Here is a 17371-nt window from a genome sequence, read left to right as displayed (position 1 = left end):
CCCTAACATTTATTGAATACTTACTCGGTACAGGAAACTTACTAACTTATTGCTCTGCATTATCTTATTGAACCCTAACTGGAACCTAGATGTCATTGTTGTAGATGAGGAAATAAGAAGCAAAAAGATGGAGTAATATATTCAAGGGTACAGTAGGAGGTGATAGAATCTAGATTCAGATTTACTGACCATTGATGCAAGAGTCTACACCTCCCATCACTTTGCATTGCTGTTTTACTTTTCAGAAAATATTTTTTTCTTTTAATAACTAGACAATGTATGGTAATTGAGAAGACTAAAGCTTGTGGCTTTTTTATTTCTCTAATGAAAAAGGCATCATAAACAGATGACGAGGTTCAGAGCCATTCACTCATGCCATGAAAGCTTAGTAAGTGCTCGTAAAGAGTGACCAAAGATGAGGTCTGGTTGTTGAAACTAGATAATGACCATCCCCATGGAGAGGATACACAGGTAAGCATGATGGATTTGATGCACCTTTGAGAGGCCTGATAGGATGATGGAATCTCACAAGTGAGCTTTCTTCATCCTGCCTTTTTCTGACAATAGAACTTGGAACAAGTCATGCACTCTTTTTACTATGAATTTTTCTTAACATTTTTGATTCAAAATTTATACTACCTTAGAAGAACTTTATAAACCAGACTAGCATTGTGCACGCTACAGTGGAATATTCAAGTGATGCTTGTGCGTGTGAAAATTAGTGTAAAGTGAAACCTGTGCATGAGATAGGGACAACACTGCTCTCCCCACAAGAACGGATTTGAGGACTGGGTCATGGTGGATCTACCAAAGTAAAGTGGTATTCCAAGAAGAAACTGTGAAGTATTTTTGCAGAACCAAGCCTGTAGGCTCCTCTCTTCTCATTAACACGCATCTAAGTTTGTAAATCACCTTCCTCTAGACTAGTAAGGACAGGGATAAGGAATGTAAGAAACCAATGTGACAGATCTACAGGGACAAATATGACAGTGTTTCCTCTACCCTCTTCTGAGAGCAGCATTCTACTTGAGCTGTGGTCCTTTCCCCAGGTAAACATTCATAGAAGATACCCACTGTGTGTGAGTGTGGAGGAGGCAAGAGTGCCTGTGGTATTGCAGGTTACTTGACTGGAAATTGTTCATGTGACAGAGACCCAGTACAGAAACCAAGAAAGTGGTGTTTGTCTTCCTGGGACGTGTCCTGAGAATGACAGACATGTAATGACTTCATCGTCTCCTTGTCCATAGATGGATGATAGACTGATGCTTACAACATACCTGTGTATAGCATACAGACAGTGTATAAAAATTGCAAGCTAAAATTTCTGGGAAGCAAAAATTACTTGATTTTTTTTAATATCAGAATTTTGTTTCTTTTAAGAGCTGCCTTGCTAACAAACGGTGAGCACTTTATCTCTGGCAATTATGTCCCCCCACCACCCTAAGATTCCATCAAAGTGCTGGGAGAAGATAATGAAGATGGCAGGACACTGGGTAGGGGTAGGGCCAGGTGGGGAGAGGCATGGTTGTCTTTTACCAATGCCAGTACCATCCGAAATGTGCATTCCAGACTTCTGGAAGCTCTGTGTCTACTGACAGCCACTGATTACCATTTCCAGTTCTTAGAGGTATGTGTGAGTCACTTCTGTTCCTTACTATTACCTCCCAAATAAATTTGCTATGCACAAATCACTATATGAAGTTCTGCTTTCAGGAGAAATGCAGTGAAGACAAGTCTTTAAAAAAATAAAGATTATAGTGCTTGGGCAGGGTCTCTGTTCAGCTGTGGGATCAGCATAAAGATATGTACAGTTTATTATGGTCCCTTTTTTTTTTTGCTCTCTGGTGTATGGATTCCATTTGATAACTGCAACTATCTTGAGTTGTAACCATCATAGTTGCCCTTGGCTGTTTTTCCTGCACAGTTTTTCAGCAAACTATAAAGAAAAAAACCTAAGAGTGGTACGTGAAGCTTTACAACTGGACTCTGTGTCCAGGGATGTCCCTGACCCTTTGATATTAGGTTAGTGGAAAGCTGAAGCATTCCAGCTAGGATAAATTCACTTTTGTTTTAACCCCTATGTGCCCCACTTTCTGACCCAACTTGCAGGGATTCATTTGGCTTTGCTCCCACCCAGGACCACACTTCATCAGTAAGTCACCCAGTTAGTTGTATTCTGTGCAACCCTAGATCTGTCTGTTCCCCTTTCTTTGATCTCATGACACCTTTTATTCCAATACAACAGGACTTAGTTATTCTGGAAATTCTGGATCCAGAAGATACAATTTGAAAGGGGTGATATTAGTGGTAGAACGAAGAAATGGAACTTTCCTTAGTCGCTTTTGTTATTACAAGACCCCATGGCTTACAAGCCTTTTTCTCATACTCACAAGTTGGCCCAGGTGGCAAGTTCAGCTTAGCCTGCACTCATCAGGACAGCTCTGCCTCATGATGTAAGCTGGCTACGCTGGGCTTGGATATACAATGCCCATTTAGTTTTGATCTGCTCCATCCATATGCGCTCTGGAAATCAGGCTGAAAGGTCAGTAGCTCCTGGAGCAACTCTTCCCGTAGCACTAGAGTAAAGCAAAGCAAGAGCCAAGCCAATCTGTGTTAATACCCATAAGACCTCTGGCTTAAATGTAAATATATGAAATGAAACGGTACTTAACCTTAAAACAAAAGAAAATGATACCTGACATTTGCAGAAACAGAGATGAAATTGGAGGACCAGACACAAAAGGAAAAATTCTGCACTATCTCACTTATTTGTGTAATTTTTTTAAAAATCAAGAGAGTAGATTGGAAGTAAAAAGAAAAACTGACGCAGAATGGGGAAATGTAACTCAAAGTGTACAAAGCTGCAATGTAGAACGAACAAGTCTGGGCATCTAATGTACAGCCTAAGGGAATAGAGTTTAGGGTTGCGTATTATAAAGAAGGAGGAGAGCACCAAGTGAAAGGGAGCATAAGTTTTTTCTTTTTTGTTTTTTGAGACAAGATCTTGCTATAAGCACAGGTTGGCCTCATACTCAAGGCAGTCCTCTTGCCTCAGCCTCCTAAGTGCTGGGATTACAGGTGTGTGGCACCACACCTGGTGAGGATAAATTAATTTGCTTGAATATAATCATCATTTCTGTATGTGCATCAAAGCATTGTACCATCTCTATATATGTTATGATCAGAATGTACAATGGATATTTAAATTTAAAATATTTATTATGTAACATATATTGTGATTCATCCTACTCAAAGTATTCCCTCTGCTTTGAACACACATATCCTATAATTTTTGACACTTTCTGAAGCAGCCTTAGAAGTCCTCTTTCCTGTCTTTATGAGGTGTGATCAAATATATGACGAATGGTGCTGTGAAGTGCCATCCAATGGAAAGGCAGGCTCATGAAAACATTACGATGTGTCCTTTCCTCACAAGATCTGCCACCATGTGACTGCTGGCTGTTTCCCAAAGTCAAGTCACCACGAAAGGTAAATGTTATGAATTAATTTAGCACTTTGAAGTAGCCAAGACAGTGCAACTAAAGATATAATAAAGGACTTCCAGAACTGTTTCAGAAAGTGTCAAGAATGATGGGATAAGTATGTTTAAAATGAGAGGGGATATTTAAGGAGGATTACTGGCAATATACATATATATTATATATATATATATTCAGATTCAGTTTCAATTTTAAAGTATATACAGCTTTCATAGCCCATTTTTAAAATTTTTTATTTTGAAGCATGGTCTCACTATATCAGTTCCCCAGGCTGGGCTCAATCTTGTGATCCTCCTGCCTCTGCACCCTAGAGTACTGGGATTACAGTCATGTACCAGCACTCCTGATTCATAAATATAATAAATAAATGGATGAGTGGAAAATAGACATATCTCCAACTCATCCTGATGGGAAGCTTTCAAGATATCTGTACTCAGAGGACAAAACCCATTCAGGGCAATTTTTCTGTAATTCCTGAAAGATTATTATAGTTCAACTGAATAATCAACTGTATTTTAGGAGAAAGGGATGGATTCTGGGGAAATATCGTTCTTTGTGGGTAGAAAGGTCAGATTCAGTGGTGGAGGGTGGAAATTCCAGGAATGGCTTTGGAAAGCAGAAGAGCAGACATGAGGATAGGAGATCCAGGTTGGGGACTGGGCATTTTGTAGAGGGGACCTCTGGGAAGGGTGTAATGCCAGAATGCCTTTCTCTGAGCCCTAAACCAAGTCATGATTACTGAAATGCTACAAGTCATGTCTCTTACATGAGGCGAGTCCATTTAATTTAGTGGGGTTTTTTTCTCATTAACATTTCAGTAACAACAGTCTTATAATTGCTGTCAAGAAAGTAAAAGCTTAGGCTAGGAAGGGAAAACAGAACACATCTTATTCAAGTAGGTGCTTAATTGACCTCCTGTAATATTTGCTTTTCCAAAAAAGAATTAATTAACTTTTTAGTGTAAACTTTCAACATTTTTATAGTCAATCTGGGAAGCACAGTAAGACAGGACAATACTGTTTCTGTTGGAAACATGAGCTTTCTTCTTTTTGGCCTTGTGAGAATCATTTATTCTTCTGATTTATAAGCATATTTTACATACTTTGGTTAATAAATACATCAAGGGTATAATGTGAGAGTTCCCTTAAGAATGCTAAGACCACACATATCAAACTCAGTTGTACATGGTATTAGGGTATTAGACAAATGTCACTTAATATTATAACACATACATATTATACTTGTTTCATTCACAAAGGAACATGCCTTTTGAAAATAGTTTATTGGATGAAACTTTCTTATTCTCAGGAAAACTTTTGGTTCTTTAATATAATTTATTATGTCATTAAAATTCTGTTTGTTAAAAGCATTGGTACATTATAAATACCTGTGACGAAAATAGAGCTTAAAATTCCAAGGAAATATATAAGTTTCCTCTTTGACATTTTCACAAAAATCCACACAGGCACTAAGAAAGACTGACAAAAATATTTTATGTCTTTACAATATACTCCAGGTTGGAAACATTCAAACATGATTTTCTCTAAGTATTAAAGCTTCTCTAGGCTGAACCTTTGGCTATTACTCAATGAGTTGATTGGCATTTTAACCAGGAAAAGATAGTTAGCAAAGATTAAATGAAAGTGTCATACATTAGATTTTGAATAGGAAAAGGATGAGTTCTCTCTCTTTTGTTGCCACTCAATGGTGTCTCTAGTCTTAGTCGTTATTTATTTATTTATTTTAGTGATTGTAGCTGAATCTGATTATCCAAAAACAGAGCAATGCTACCAATCTTTTAGAACATTCTCTAGACATGGACGTTGCTCTGGAAATAGCCTTGCTGTGTACAAATTCAAGTCAGTAGGTTGTGTACACTTCAAGTCAAAGCAAATGAGCTACCTTCCTGAACTACTCCAATGACATGGGTGACCTTAGGAAGTTCAAACTTTGCGGAAGATCTGTAAACAGCAGCTCAGTGGGTGACTTCTGGCATTTCATGTGACTGCCGCCCTGACAGCATACTGAGAAAGGGATGCTAAGAGGTTGGCAATTAATTAATAGAAGAAATGAATATTCATGTGAGATGAGGTTGAATGAATATGTCAAGCTGGACTTCAGAGATACTTCCAAAAATGTATAAATTAACTAGTGTTTTTGTCTGTAAATGCAACTTAAATTAATTAGATCACAGCAAACTCATAATTAATGGTAGAGCTTGCCTGAAAGAAATTGAGAATTTTTTTCTTTCCTAATGCATTTACACTTTGAACATATTTAGTATAAAATTGGGCAAAATCAAATGCTTACTGGATGTTGACCAGTAAGAAATACAGTGGCCCATGAAAGTAGTATAGAATAAGCCAGAGGGACCTGGACCTCAAATCCAACTGGGCAGTTGCTCCTTGGCTTTAACCAACTGTAGATGTGTCTGAATATTCAGTTTTATATGAAACCCCCTATTTTCAACAATATCTCATATTTTTAGAACATTCTGCATGCCAGATAAAAGCTTTCAGAGGAATAAATGAGGCCTATGGGCTGCCAGTGTGTCTTCTCACTTGAAGAATGGAAGCAATTTGGTGAGAATTTGGATACTATTGGCAGGAAGATGGAAAAAGATCCTGCAGTGTACAGAAATAAACACTCTGTTCTAATGAAAATCATTTATCTTTAAAGAAGCAAAACCTCTCCCTGGTTCTCCCCATCGTAGATATTTTCCCGTTATTACACTGATTCTTCAGGTTAGAAATGGTCGCCTATGATTATTAAACAAATTATGAATATGAATTTACTGAGAAAACAGTGTAAATTAGTTCTGTCGATACTGAGCTTGTGGCTGAGAAAGGAGACAGGTAGGGGAAACTCTAGAAGAAGGGGAATAAGAGGAAGAGCAGGACATGCAGCATGAGTCGCAGCCGCCTTACAATCACAGAGGCCTCTGCAGCACGCTGAGCACACAGGAATGTTCTAGAATCCCTCTCACTAGATAATGCAAGTTTCAAGGTCTATTTCTGGATCAGGAAGATCCAACTTTTTCTCCAAAATGACTAGATTGTCACTCCCATAATGAGTAGTACTTTGAAGTAGGAAGGCTCAGGCTCTAGGGTACAGGTCTAATTGTGAACTCTTTAATTTAATACTTTGCAAATGCTTCCTTGGGATCAAAATTCAAAGAATAACATGGTAAAAAATGTCATTTCTCTTTGCAGATTAGTTTTTTCATGTTAGTGGATCTCCCAGGGTTTCCCCTTCTTGTATGGAATGCCTCAAGGAGGCATTCTAGTGTGGCATGGGGTCAAATGTTAACTGTGACTCCAGAAAGAACACTTCACTTGCACAGACAGGGAAGACATATTTTGAAAGAACTATGATCAATTCTGGAAGCTGGATTTCCTATTTGAGCTCATCCCCTTCAAATGTACAGTTTGGGGAGAAAAAGGAAAAATCCCACAAAGGACGTTATAAGCATAGAATCAATAAGAAAACGACCACTGAGACACAAGCAAATCTAAGGGGGAAGGAAGATGCGTGAATATTTCCAACTTGGGACCACATGCTTGCTTTAATTCTCCTCATTCAGAATGTCCACCAGAGCTTGCAGCAGCCGGTCATCTCTGTGCTTATAAGGTTTTGTGTTGTAGAAAACATCCACATAGTCGTGATAGAGAGTATCCTCAGAGTCTTCAAGATGGGAAGGTTTGTTTAGCTTTTCCAGGGCTTTATAGAAATTTTCATACGGGATGTTGAGCTTCGAACTTGGAGACTTCTTTGGTGATTGCTTTGGAAGTGGGGTCTTGCTGAAAGCACTTTGCAAGAGTCGCAGCATGGCCTCGGAAGGGCCCCCCTCTGCCTGCTCTTCCCATCTCTCCCCCCCACTGCTGCTGGGGCTTTTGGATACCAGGGGGTTCTCGTTCAGGTTCTGTTGTGTAGGCATCTCCTAAAACAGCATGCCACCAAAAAGAGAGGAAAAGCTCATTACTGACAGTCAAGCAAGGAAGCCACAGCCCTAGCACAAGCCCAAAGCACGTTCCCTTGAGAGAGCATTTGGGGAGCAGAAATAGCACAAGGCTTGGAGCCACAGACTCAAGTTTCAACCCTTATTTTTCCATTTACTGATGTACCCCTGGCAACCTTTTTAATCTCCCTGAATTTATCTTGTCAAATAGGAAGCAGAATACCTCCATTTCTGGTCATTTTCAAGAATATCCTCTCAAGATGACATAGATAAGTGTTCAGGATGTGTTGGCTTCCTTCAATTGCTGTCCTGCTATAATAGAATCTATCTTGAGAAGATGATATTGAATATTTAATAACTCATGTATAAGGCATTGACCGATTGGTACAGAGAAGGAGCTGCTTTCTAGAGCTGCCTGCTGTCAGAAGTTACCCAGTTATAAGAAGTGAGTGTGGAGGAAAGTCTGGTGGTGCAGCTGGGAGGTGGGAACCAGAGAGATCAGAGAAGTGGCTCTTTTTCAATCACTCTGGAAGTATACCCATTTCCTGGACCTTCACAGATACCAAAATCTGTGTATGCTCCAGTCCTTTACAGAAAATGGCATAGTATTTGCATAGAACATATGAACATCCTCCTGCATACATTAATCATTTCCGGATTCCCTATAATACCTACTAGAGGGTAAATGCCATGTACAGAGTTGTTATACTATGATATTTCGGTAATAAGAGACAAGAAAAACATCTTTACATAGTATTTTTGATCCATAGTGGGTTAAATCTGAGGATGTGGAACTCACACATACAGTGGGCCAACTGCATTTCAGTGTTTTAACAATGGAAGGATCCTGTTAATATCTTTCAAGGAATATCAAGGTAGAAACACTTATAAAGTTCCCACTTTGGAGACTGAAAAGAAGAGGCCGTTGGGCCTTACATCCTGGTGGAACGCTTTTTAGTAGAGTATAATTATAGCCAGAATCCAAGCTGAGACCCTCACACCATTAGTTTATAAATTTCTTGAGTAAATACTATGTTTATATGTCTTCTAAAATGTCCAGCACTGATCTGGACCTATTTGAAGCAGGTAATTCTAGAAATTCTAAAAATTGACCTACTACATTTGAGGAACTGTGCTAAATATGAGGGGATGCTGAAATAAAGAAAATGTGGTTTCTTCCCACCAGATGTTAAGGTAGAAACTAACAGTTTCCAAGGGCTGAGACCAGGAGTGCCAATGACTTCCTTTAGCCTGACAGAATGTGGGATTCCACTACTCTCTTGCAGACTGCCCGGATGTTAGCTATGCATCCTTGACTAAACAGGAATCAGCGAAAAGAAGCCTATGTGCTTTGTCTACCTGGGTCTTGGTTTTCTTTCTGCAAAATGGACATATGAAGGTCTAGCCTTCCTAGGCTATAAGGATTATAGATTGAAATAAGGGAATGGAAACCATTTAAAAACTAAGGGCTGTACAAATGTTAGCTGTGTGTGATCAGGCACAAAGACAACTTTATTTATGATTTGCTGGCGTAAATGGTTACGATTCATATTGGGAAATTTATTTTGAATTCATAATAAATTCTAGATATGAAAAAATAAGTTTCTTAAGGAAATAAACAGCTTACCACTACTTCTCCCTTCCTCCCTATGCAAATCTGGCCCGCTCCATGCCCAAAAGAGAAGTGCACATCTTTGCTCACTGCATTGCCTACTGCGGTGCAGAGGAGAACATGCGAAGAACAGGGTGCACAAACCTCTCCTGCATCCACCATCTTCTCCACCCCTCTTCTGTCGTTCTGAACGGTGTTGTAGGACGTGTACACACGAGGCTGTTTCATGTGCTCTGGCTGAGAGGAGGTCCCATGCAAAATCAGCTTCCAGTTCACAATTCTCCCTTCATTTTGCACTCTCCCAGACTAATGAATAAAGATGGATATATAGTTAGTGTGTACTCTGAATCTAAGCAAACTGATTCAAAATTGCCAAAAATGATTTTACACTTAAAATCTCATTTTAACATCCCATGCATGCCATGTTCAGAGCTCTATTTCAAAAGAAACATTAAATTCACTCTCTATAAAGGTTTCTATAACAGTTTACACTTTTGATAATTTAAAAACTGATTAATTGCTCATAATCAAGCATCTAACTACAAAAATCAGAGGGTTCTATATAAGGCTTTTTCATCTTGGTGTATTTCTTAAAAGCTCACTGTATTTGAAATAGAAAATATCTAAAACAAATCTGTAGAATCAGATTTTACAGATGATATAAAATAGTCCCATCCCAGTAAATATATTTCCTTAGTTTCCTAATGGTGAAATTGAGTTAAAGAATTGAAAGCAAATTCCAGATCAGGACCAACTACTGGAAATACTGTCTTCCTTTGTTATGAGAACAAAACTTTTTATAACTTTAATTTCTAAACCATAAGTTTAGCAATCTCTAACAGAAAGCTGTGCTCAATGATAGCAAGTAACAATGATTATACAATTTATATTGGTCAACAGTTTTAGAAATCTAAAATAAATTCTATTTTAAAAAATAAATTAAAAATAGGGATGGAAATTTAAACTACTGATACTTATTGCAGAATATTTCACCAGACCTCAGAGCTGAAATGTCACTCATTTATATTTCACCTATAGAAAATGGAGAAATGCAAAATAAATAATTTAGCTCTATTTGGTTTCTTGTCACACACTCTTGCTCTATCCTTTCATTTTGGTGACTATGTGTTAAAATTAAAGGAAGATGTCAAATAGTGTTAGGACAAGTTGTGTATCTTTCATCTGAAATCCTTGAGATTGGAAATGTTTCAGATTGCTGACTTTTTTCACATTTTGGAACATTTACATAGGTTTTACTAGTTGAACAGCCTGAATCCAAAAATCTAAAATTTGAAATGCTAAAAAATCGAAGCTTCTTGAATATCAAAGTATATAAGCTATCTTGCCTAACATGAAGCTACTTCTCAATAGCTAACTGCAGAATAATCTTAAGAATGTTTTCATGTGACTCCAGAATACTGTCATGGCAAAGCATTTGACTATCTTCATAAACATGGTTGATTCTGGTGGTCACAGATCATGTGGCTAGTTGGCCTTATATATGGGACCTCTTGGATTTGCCCTATAGTCTGTAATGCTGTTTATCAATTGTTATGGTTTGGGGCTGGGGATTTAGCTCAGCAGCAAAGCGCCTGCCCGGCAAGTGCAAGGTTGTGAGTTCGGTTCCCGGTACTGGAGAAAAAACAAAAACAAAACAAAACAAAACAAAAAATCAATTGTTATGGTTTGTATATAGATGTTCCCCCAAAACCTCATGTGATCACAGGTGGGGCTTTTGGGAGGTGACTGGATCTAGGGTGTGTGATGCTGGAATCAAGGATGTGATGCTGGGATTGCTCCATGGTGTGATGCTAGAAGTAAGGGTGTCCCACTTTGGGTGTGAGTGCTGTCTCCCCTAAGAGTGAGCAGCCTGGATAGGATATAAGGGACAGAAAAGGATATAAGGGCTTGCTGCTGCCTCTTTACTACTCTGCTGCTTTGGTGCCTTCTGCCTGCCATGAACTGTTTCTCCTCTGTGATGCCCCTTTGCCTTGCCACCTTGACTGAACCAGCTGACTATGAACTGAAACCTCTACTATGAGCTACAGTAAACCTTCCCTCTTTTAACTTTGGGTGTTGGGTATTTTGTCTCAGCAACAAGAAAAGTAAGACATCAATATATCTTTTTTTCTCTCTCACAATATATGTGGTGCCTAATCTTCTATATTATTATCTATGTATCCAAGTGGGGAGGGCTTTAAACACTGCACTTTTCCTTATCTTTACTAATCAGAGATCAAGTTCTTCACAGTCTTAATGATGACATCAGTCTTAAAAAGTGCTCCAAAGTGTTTAAAAGTGACTGGGTTTTCTTAATCTGTATATTTATACTTACCATATCTGTAATTCTCAAAGTCCAGGTACCTACAGGATTCTCTCCCCACGTGTGAACAGACATGAAATCCCAATTCTTAAAGCCGTTAGGGGATGTGTCCCGTTCTCTTTCTGCCAACAGTACAGTGTTGGTTCCTATTTTCATGCAAATACACAAAGCAATCAATTTCTTAATAGCCTACATAATAGGACACACTATAGAATGAAAGCTAGGAGAGACTGGTCCTCCTAATTTGCCAGTATAGGGGCAGCACAGAGACATTCACAGAAAAAATGTTTTTTATCCACAGTACTTAGCACATTGTCTTCATATAATAATTTCCTTTAAATTGTTGTATGAAACTAAATAACAAATCAATATTTTGATTACAGATCTTTGAAAAAGGAGAATTCTAAGAACTACATTTATAAATTGGACCAAATAAGAGTCAAAGATCTAAAGTATATTTTAGTGGCACTAACATTTGAAATATAAAAAGAAATCTTAAAAATTTAGGTACTTGAGTCTATACTCTAATGTGGATGTAAAAATAAAGTTAGCATTTAGTAAACTTATTTAATGATTAATCATGCAAATAATTAAAATATATTAATTTAACAATTGCTTGTCCCATAAAAGCTAGTATTAGAAGTCACTATAAATTTTTCAAGTCCAAGCACTGTATAGATCAATAAATAACATTTCATTCAAAGTAAAAGTTTAAATAAAAGAATTTCATGATACTTTGGGCCAATTACAAGACACCTAGTTGGCATAACTGTAATAATGGCATCTACTCCAAATCTTCAGGAGTTCGTATTCTAGAAGGGGTTCGTAGAAGTAGCTCATCTTTGCTCATTTATCACTTTTAGAAATTAAATTTGGTCAGTTGGGTCCTACCAAAAATGAAACAGCATTGAAGTAACTTCTGCTGGTTGGATTGTGATTTATGGCTCACCCCTTCTTATTGTATAGGAATTAGACCTATTTCAGGAAAAGGGTATATGTCCATATATCATATCATATGGACTTAGTCATAGCATGGTGGGAATTTTATTAGTTACAACCTTCTTTCATGTATCAGAATTTCTATTTTTTCACTGATGCCTTGGATGTTTCAGAGGTATCTTTAAGTTCTGTGAATTATCAAAATAACTTTCACAAGCACATTCCCTAAGAGAAAGTAATGATGTCAGTAAGCTGGAGAGTGGGCATGCTTTGAAATGTGTGACTTCAGGAAGTTTTAGCCATTGGCATTATTTGGATGGGCCCTTAGGTAAGTAAGAATGAGTAGGGCAGAGGAAATCTAGCATGAAGAAAAGTAAACATATATTTTAGACTTGAAAATATCTATTAGGAAAATTAGTTCTACAAATAAACAAACACTATCACTGATTTACACTGAAAAATTAAGAAGAAATGTTTTGTAGTTTACCAGCAGCAGAAGTGAGTGTGACATGAAGGTCCCCTCTACGGGAATACTCAATTGTTGCTTCAAATTGCACATGCTCCAGAGACTTGATAGAGTTTTCTTGTCCTTCACAAGCTCTTGTTGGAATTTCGATGATAACTTCTCCATTAGCTTTCAGGGCTCTAAACACATGAAACAACCAACACTGAGTAAAGCGTGCCTTGTGTTTCTTGTGTATAATGCATAGGAGTTCACGTTGTTCTTGACCTGATACTCAGCTTGGCATGTTGTCACTCCCTGTTATAAGTGAAACTCAATTTGAGACTAGCTATGAAATAATTGAATGGATAAAATAATAGTAGGGAACACAAATACTTAAGCACAATGCTACTTGCTGTAGAACCAAATTCAGGCAAGGTTCATCTAAGGCAGTGGATTATTGCAATATCAAAACCACTCTGTTAAGAAGAAATGATTTTATCTATAAAGACTTCTGTAGGCATACTCTTGAGCCTCCCATTTGGCTCTTGGTATTATTATGGCTGTCTTGACAGAAACAACAAAGCATTGATAGAATATTGTGTTTCTGTGATCAGATATGATGAGTAGGGGGTGTTCTCTGTAAACAAATGTATGACCAAATATCTTTCATGGAAAGGAGGCAGGAATCACACAGCATGAGGCAAAGTTATTTTGGAAATAGGTTTTACACTGGTCAACAAATACTACTTCATTAACCCAAAGATGCATTTTTAAAATTAGGTTAAATTTAGGATAAGCCTTAAAACTGGTGGTTGTTTGGTTATAGTCTGACAATGTTTTTTCTTAGTGGTACCTAAAACAATGGTGCATTTTAAGCTTATTGCAATGTGGGAGGTGGTCAAGAAGAAGAAAACCCAAATTATGAACATGACATAGGTCTTGGTCTCTCAGTACTTCTCCATAGAGAGCCATCTATCAACTCCATGTCCATTTACTTTAGAGCGGGAGGTAAGAGACAATTAATTGAAGTAACAAACATTGTAGGGCATACATTTGTTTAAAATTCTTGGATGTGCTTACCTGGGCTCAAAGTCATTGTCTTTGACCACACATTCTTTCTTCTCCGGTACACTGCTCCAGGTCCTGGGATCAGCTAAATCCACCAGAGCTTTGGCATTTAGCAAGCCAAATCCAAATCGGCTATTCACCATCAAGCCCGCTCCATTCTTTTTCCACCCAGGGTTATTGGCCAGTGGGTCATACTCAGAGGTCCAGACAACCAAGTGTTGCATGTCTCTCCAAGTGAGGTTTGGGCTGGAGGAAGAGTGAACCAAAGTATCTATCAGAGATAACATGAAGTTTCCTTGCAAAATCAAGGACTAGAAATAAGCATCTCTATTCAGGGTTTATAAAGTGTCTTTTGGAGAACTCAAAATGCAGTACTGAAACTTCCACCCATACCGTGTAAGTTCTTAGTACAATTCAACACTCATCATTGTAGAAGTATAAAACTTTGTTCCTGATTTCTAATTATTTGTATTTAACTAGACCAAAATTTTATGCTATCGATGAAAAACCTTAGCATTTTCAACAGATGAGGTCTTGAATTTTTCTAAGGAAGAATAAGATTTTAAAGACATGGGCTGGCTACCTACTCTAAAGTTTATTTTACCTCATTCCTTTATACGGTCAGCTTCCATATCTGTGCATCCTATATGTGCAGATTTAACCAACTATGGATCAAAAACATGCAGAAAGGAAAAACTGCACCCATACTGAACATGTGCAGACTTTTCTTATTATCTGTGCACAATACAGTATGCAGCAATATCCATAGGATTTGTATTCTATTATGCATTATAAATAATCTAGAGATGATTTGAAATATCCAGGAGGATATACATAGGTCTCATGCAAAGTACTATGCCATTTTATGTAAAGAGGTTCCATAAATTTTGGTTATCTGTGGCGGGTCCTGAAATTGCTGGCAGAAATCATGGAATGACTCTGTATCAACTCTTACTTATCTGAGGTCAGTGTTTAAAGGCATTATGCTAAATACTACGGGGATATTCAAGAGGTAGGTCTAGTCCTTAAGAAGCTTATCATCCAGTAAAAACTGAAGTATTTTTATAGATATAATGCATTGCACATTGTATTTCTAACTTGCTGTATTGTGAGAGTTTAAAGAAAGACTTTCCAGGGACTGGGGATTTAGCTCAGTGGCAAAAGCGCCTGCCTGGCAAGCGCAAGGTTGTGAGTTCGGTTCCAGGTACCGGAGAAAAACCAAAAACCAAAAAAATAAAAAAAAAATAAAAAAATAAAAGGAAAGACTTTCCATGAAATGGAAGGATCTAGGAAGGTTTTGTTAGAAACAAATATTTGAGCTGAACTTTGAAGATTTGGTGGATTTGGAAGAAGTGGCGTGAAAGGAGAGGATAGGAGGCAATTGCGGCAAAAGCAGGAGCCTGGGGCGGTACAGGGTGAGGTCAGATGACCATGTGGTCTGCTGGGATAGGGAAGAGGTAATGAGGAATATTAAGCCGAAGCAATGAAGCCCTTGAACATCACAAAAGGGAGTTTGTACTTTGTCTCTTGGGGATGGGAAATCACTGAGGATTTTGGATCAAGAAAATGGTAAAATCTGAAGTTTCAGTAAGATCAATTTAGCAAAAGTATAGATGCATTGGAGATGTAAGGGATTGTTGGATCTATTGTATGATGAGACCTTCTTTGATCACTTTATTTAAGATTTCAGCCCATTTTTGGTGTATTGTTAGTATCTGTTTCCATAGCTAGAATTCAGTCAAGAGAAGGGGTCAGATCTTTATTGATCTTGTTGCCTGTTGTGTACCAGTCATCCCGAAGAATGCTAGGCTCAAGGGCACAAGCAGAGTATGTAGTGGTTGGTTGATATTTGACTGTGCTTCTATTAAATAGATGGAAGTCATTTTACAGCTTATTGCTATTAGCCTTCAAATTATATTAAGATATCAAACTTTTTCTTGCCTTTAACACCTGAATTGTTTCCCTCAAGCATGATTTAATCAACAACGTGCACGGGTCTCCTCTCCATATTCTGAAATCTGACTGTGAGTGTGTAGAGCAATCGTCAGGGGAATCCACGTCAACATGCTGCTGTCTCCCCTGAGCCCATAATGCATTGGTTGCACAATCCCCTGGTGACAAGAAAGAGGCAGTGTACATTTCTAAATAATCAGGTGTCAGGTTCCCGGTTAAAAACTTGGGCAGGGGGATGGGAATTTAGCTCAGCAGCACAGTGCCTGCTGGCAAGCACAAGGTCGTGAGTTTGAATCCTGGTACCAGAAGAAAAACAAAAAGCAAACAAACAAGCAAAAAATCTTGGGCGTGACTTTTCAGGCCTGACCATAGCAGGCCCCTGGGAAAAGCTGCCCTCCTGGCACCAGCCGTTGTGCACAACTAGTGCACTGCAGACCCTAGAGGAGTTATAGTCAAGGCCTCAGGCCCTCTGCTGCATTATGCTCTTTACCTGGGTACTTCCCTAGCCCATGAATGAAGGCCTTTGATCTTAGATATATTTGAGCCCTTGGAGAGAGACCTGTTCAGGCCTTAATTTTTAAATTCTCTTTTTTTTATGTGGTACTGGGGATGGAACTCAGGGCCTTGTGCTTACAAGGTAAGCACTCTCCCACCAAGGTACATCCCCAGCAAAATTTCCTTTCACCTCGTCTTTGAAAAATATTTTAGGAGCTTCATTGTCAGGCAACTAGCAAAATTATACCTATTTTCCTAAAAGGGTTATTCTTCACTTGTGTGCCTGTATTTCATAAACGAAAAGGAATTGCTAACAATACCGCAAATCATTCCTGACAGCCTTCCTTTGTTAATTAGTGTATATCAGCATCCACAATAATTAAATTTTTTAAAAAACTATATCATACTGCTAATCAAAGATATGTTTATAGAAAATAAGGGTTATGGGATTAAACACTGAAATTAAGCATTGTTTCTAGTTAGGAGAGATGTAGGTAAGGTAGCCTGGAGAAAAAATTCAATAGTGAAAATTTTTACAGGTTCCTGATTCAGCCTCTAAGTACATCTAGGTGAGGCCAAATGTTGAAGATTTTCTAACTTGGACTTTATAATCTTTCACTACCCACAGAGATTTCTTTTATTATAATTTTTTTCAAAGGCTTCCTGCAACATTGAAAGTCCATTTCTCTGTATTTAGACTTTAATAAATACCTAAGCTTGGTTCCTCAGTTTAATACTGCCAAAGGTATAAAGGGATTCAATGATTCACTTCAGAATTTTTCTCCACTATTAAAAATTATTCTGATTCTTTTGAATAGCCTGTGAAGACTAAGTCTACTGTCTGCCAGAATTCTTAGCTGCAGTCACTGCATATTAATGATGGTGCCACAACCACTTATGCAAGGAATTTCTCTCTCAGTATTTATATCTCCAGAATATGCCTATTAAATATACTAATGGCATCTTTACAAACACAGTTAGATGAGGTTGTAGGAAATAGCTCTTCATAGCAGTTGTTCCTGCTATAAGCAAGACAATCAAAACTAGGGCTGGGGATTTAGCTCAGCGGCAAAAGCGC

General features: G+C 38.0%; 1 protein-coding gene across 1 annotated transcript in view; it reads right to left on the bottom strand.

Annotated features, from left to right (window-relative positions):
• Positions 1-4546: 4546 nt before the first annotated feature.
• Pcsk1 (proprotein convertase subtilisin/kexin type 1) overlaps positions 4547-17371 on the bottom strand; it is a 42466-nt gene continuing 29641 nt past the window's right edge. The window contains exons 10-14 of the mRNA XM_005382232.2: positions 13858-14091; positions 12820-12977; positions 11406-11539; positions 9215-9376; positions 4547-7440 (exon numbers count right to left, since the gene is read on the bottom strand). Coding sequence (XP_005382289.1) covers positions 7066-7440; positions 9215-9376; positions 11406-11539; positions 12820-12977; positions 13858-14091 — 1063 coding nt within the window. The 3' untranslated portion in view covers positions 4547-7065. The remainder of the gene's footprint in view (positions 7441-9214; positions 9377-11405; positions 11540-12819; positions 12978-13857; positions 14092-17371) is intronic.

This window comes from Chinchilla lanigera, unplaced genomic scaffold, assembly GCF_000276665.1.
Source record: "Chinchilla lanigera isolate Chin_1 unplaced genomic scaffold, ChiLan1.0 scaffold00017, whole genome shotgun sequence".
Lineage (NCBI taxonomy): Eukaryota > Metazoa > Chordata > Mammalia > Rodentia > Chinchillidae > Chinchilla > Chinchilla lanigera.
Note: the sequence above shows the minus strand (reverse complement) of the source record. Positions and strands in the feature narration are given on the sequence as shown.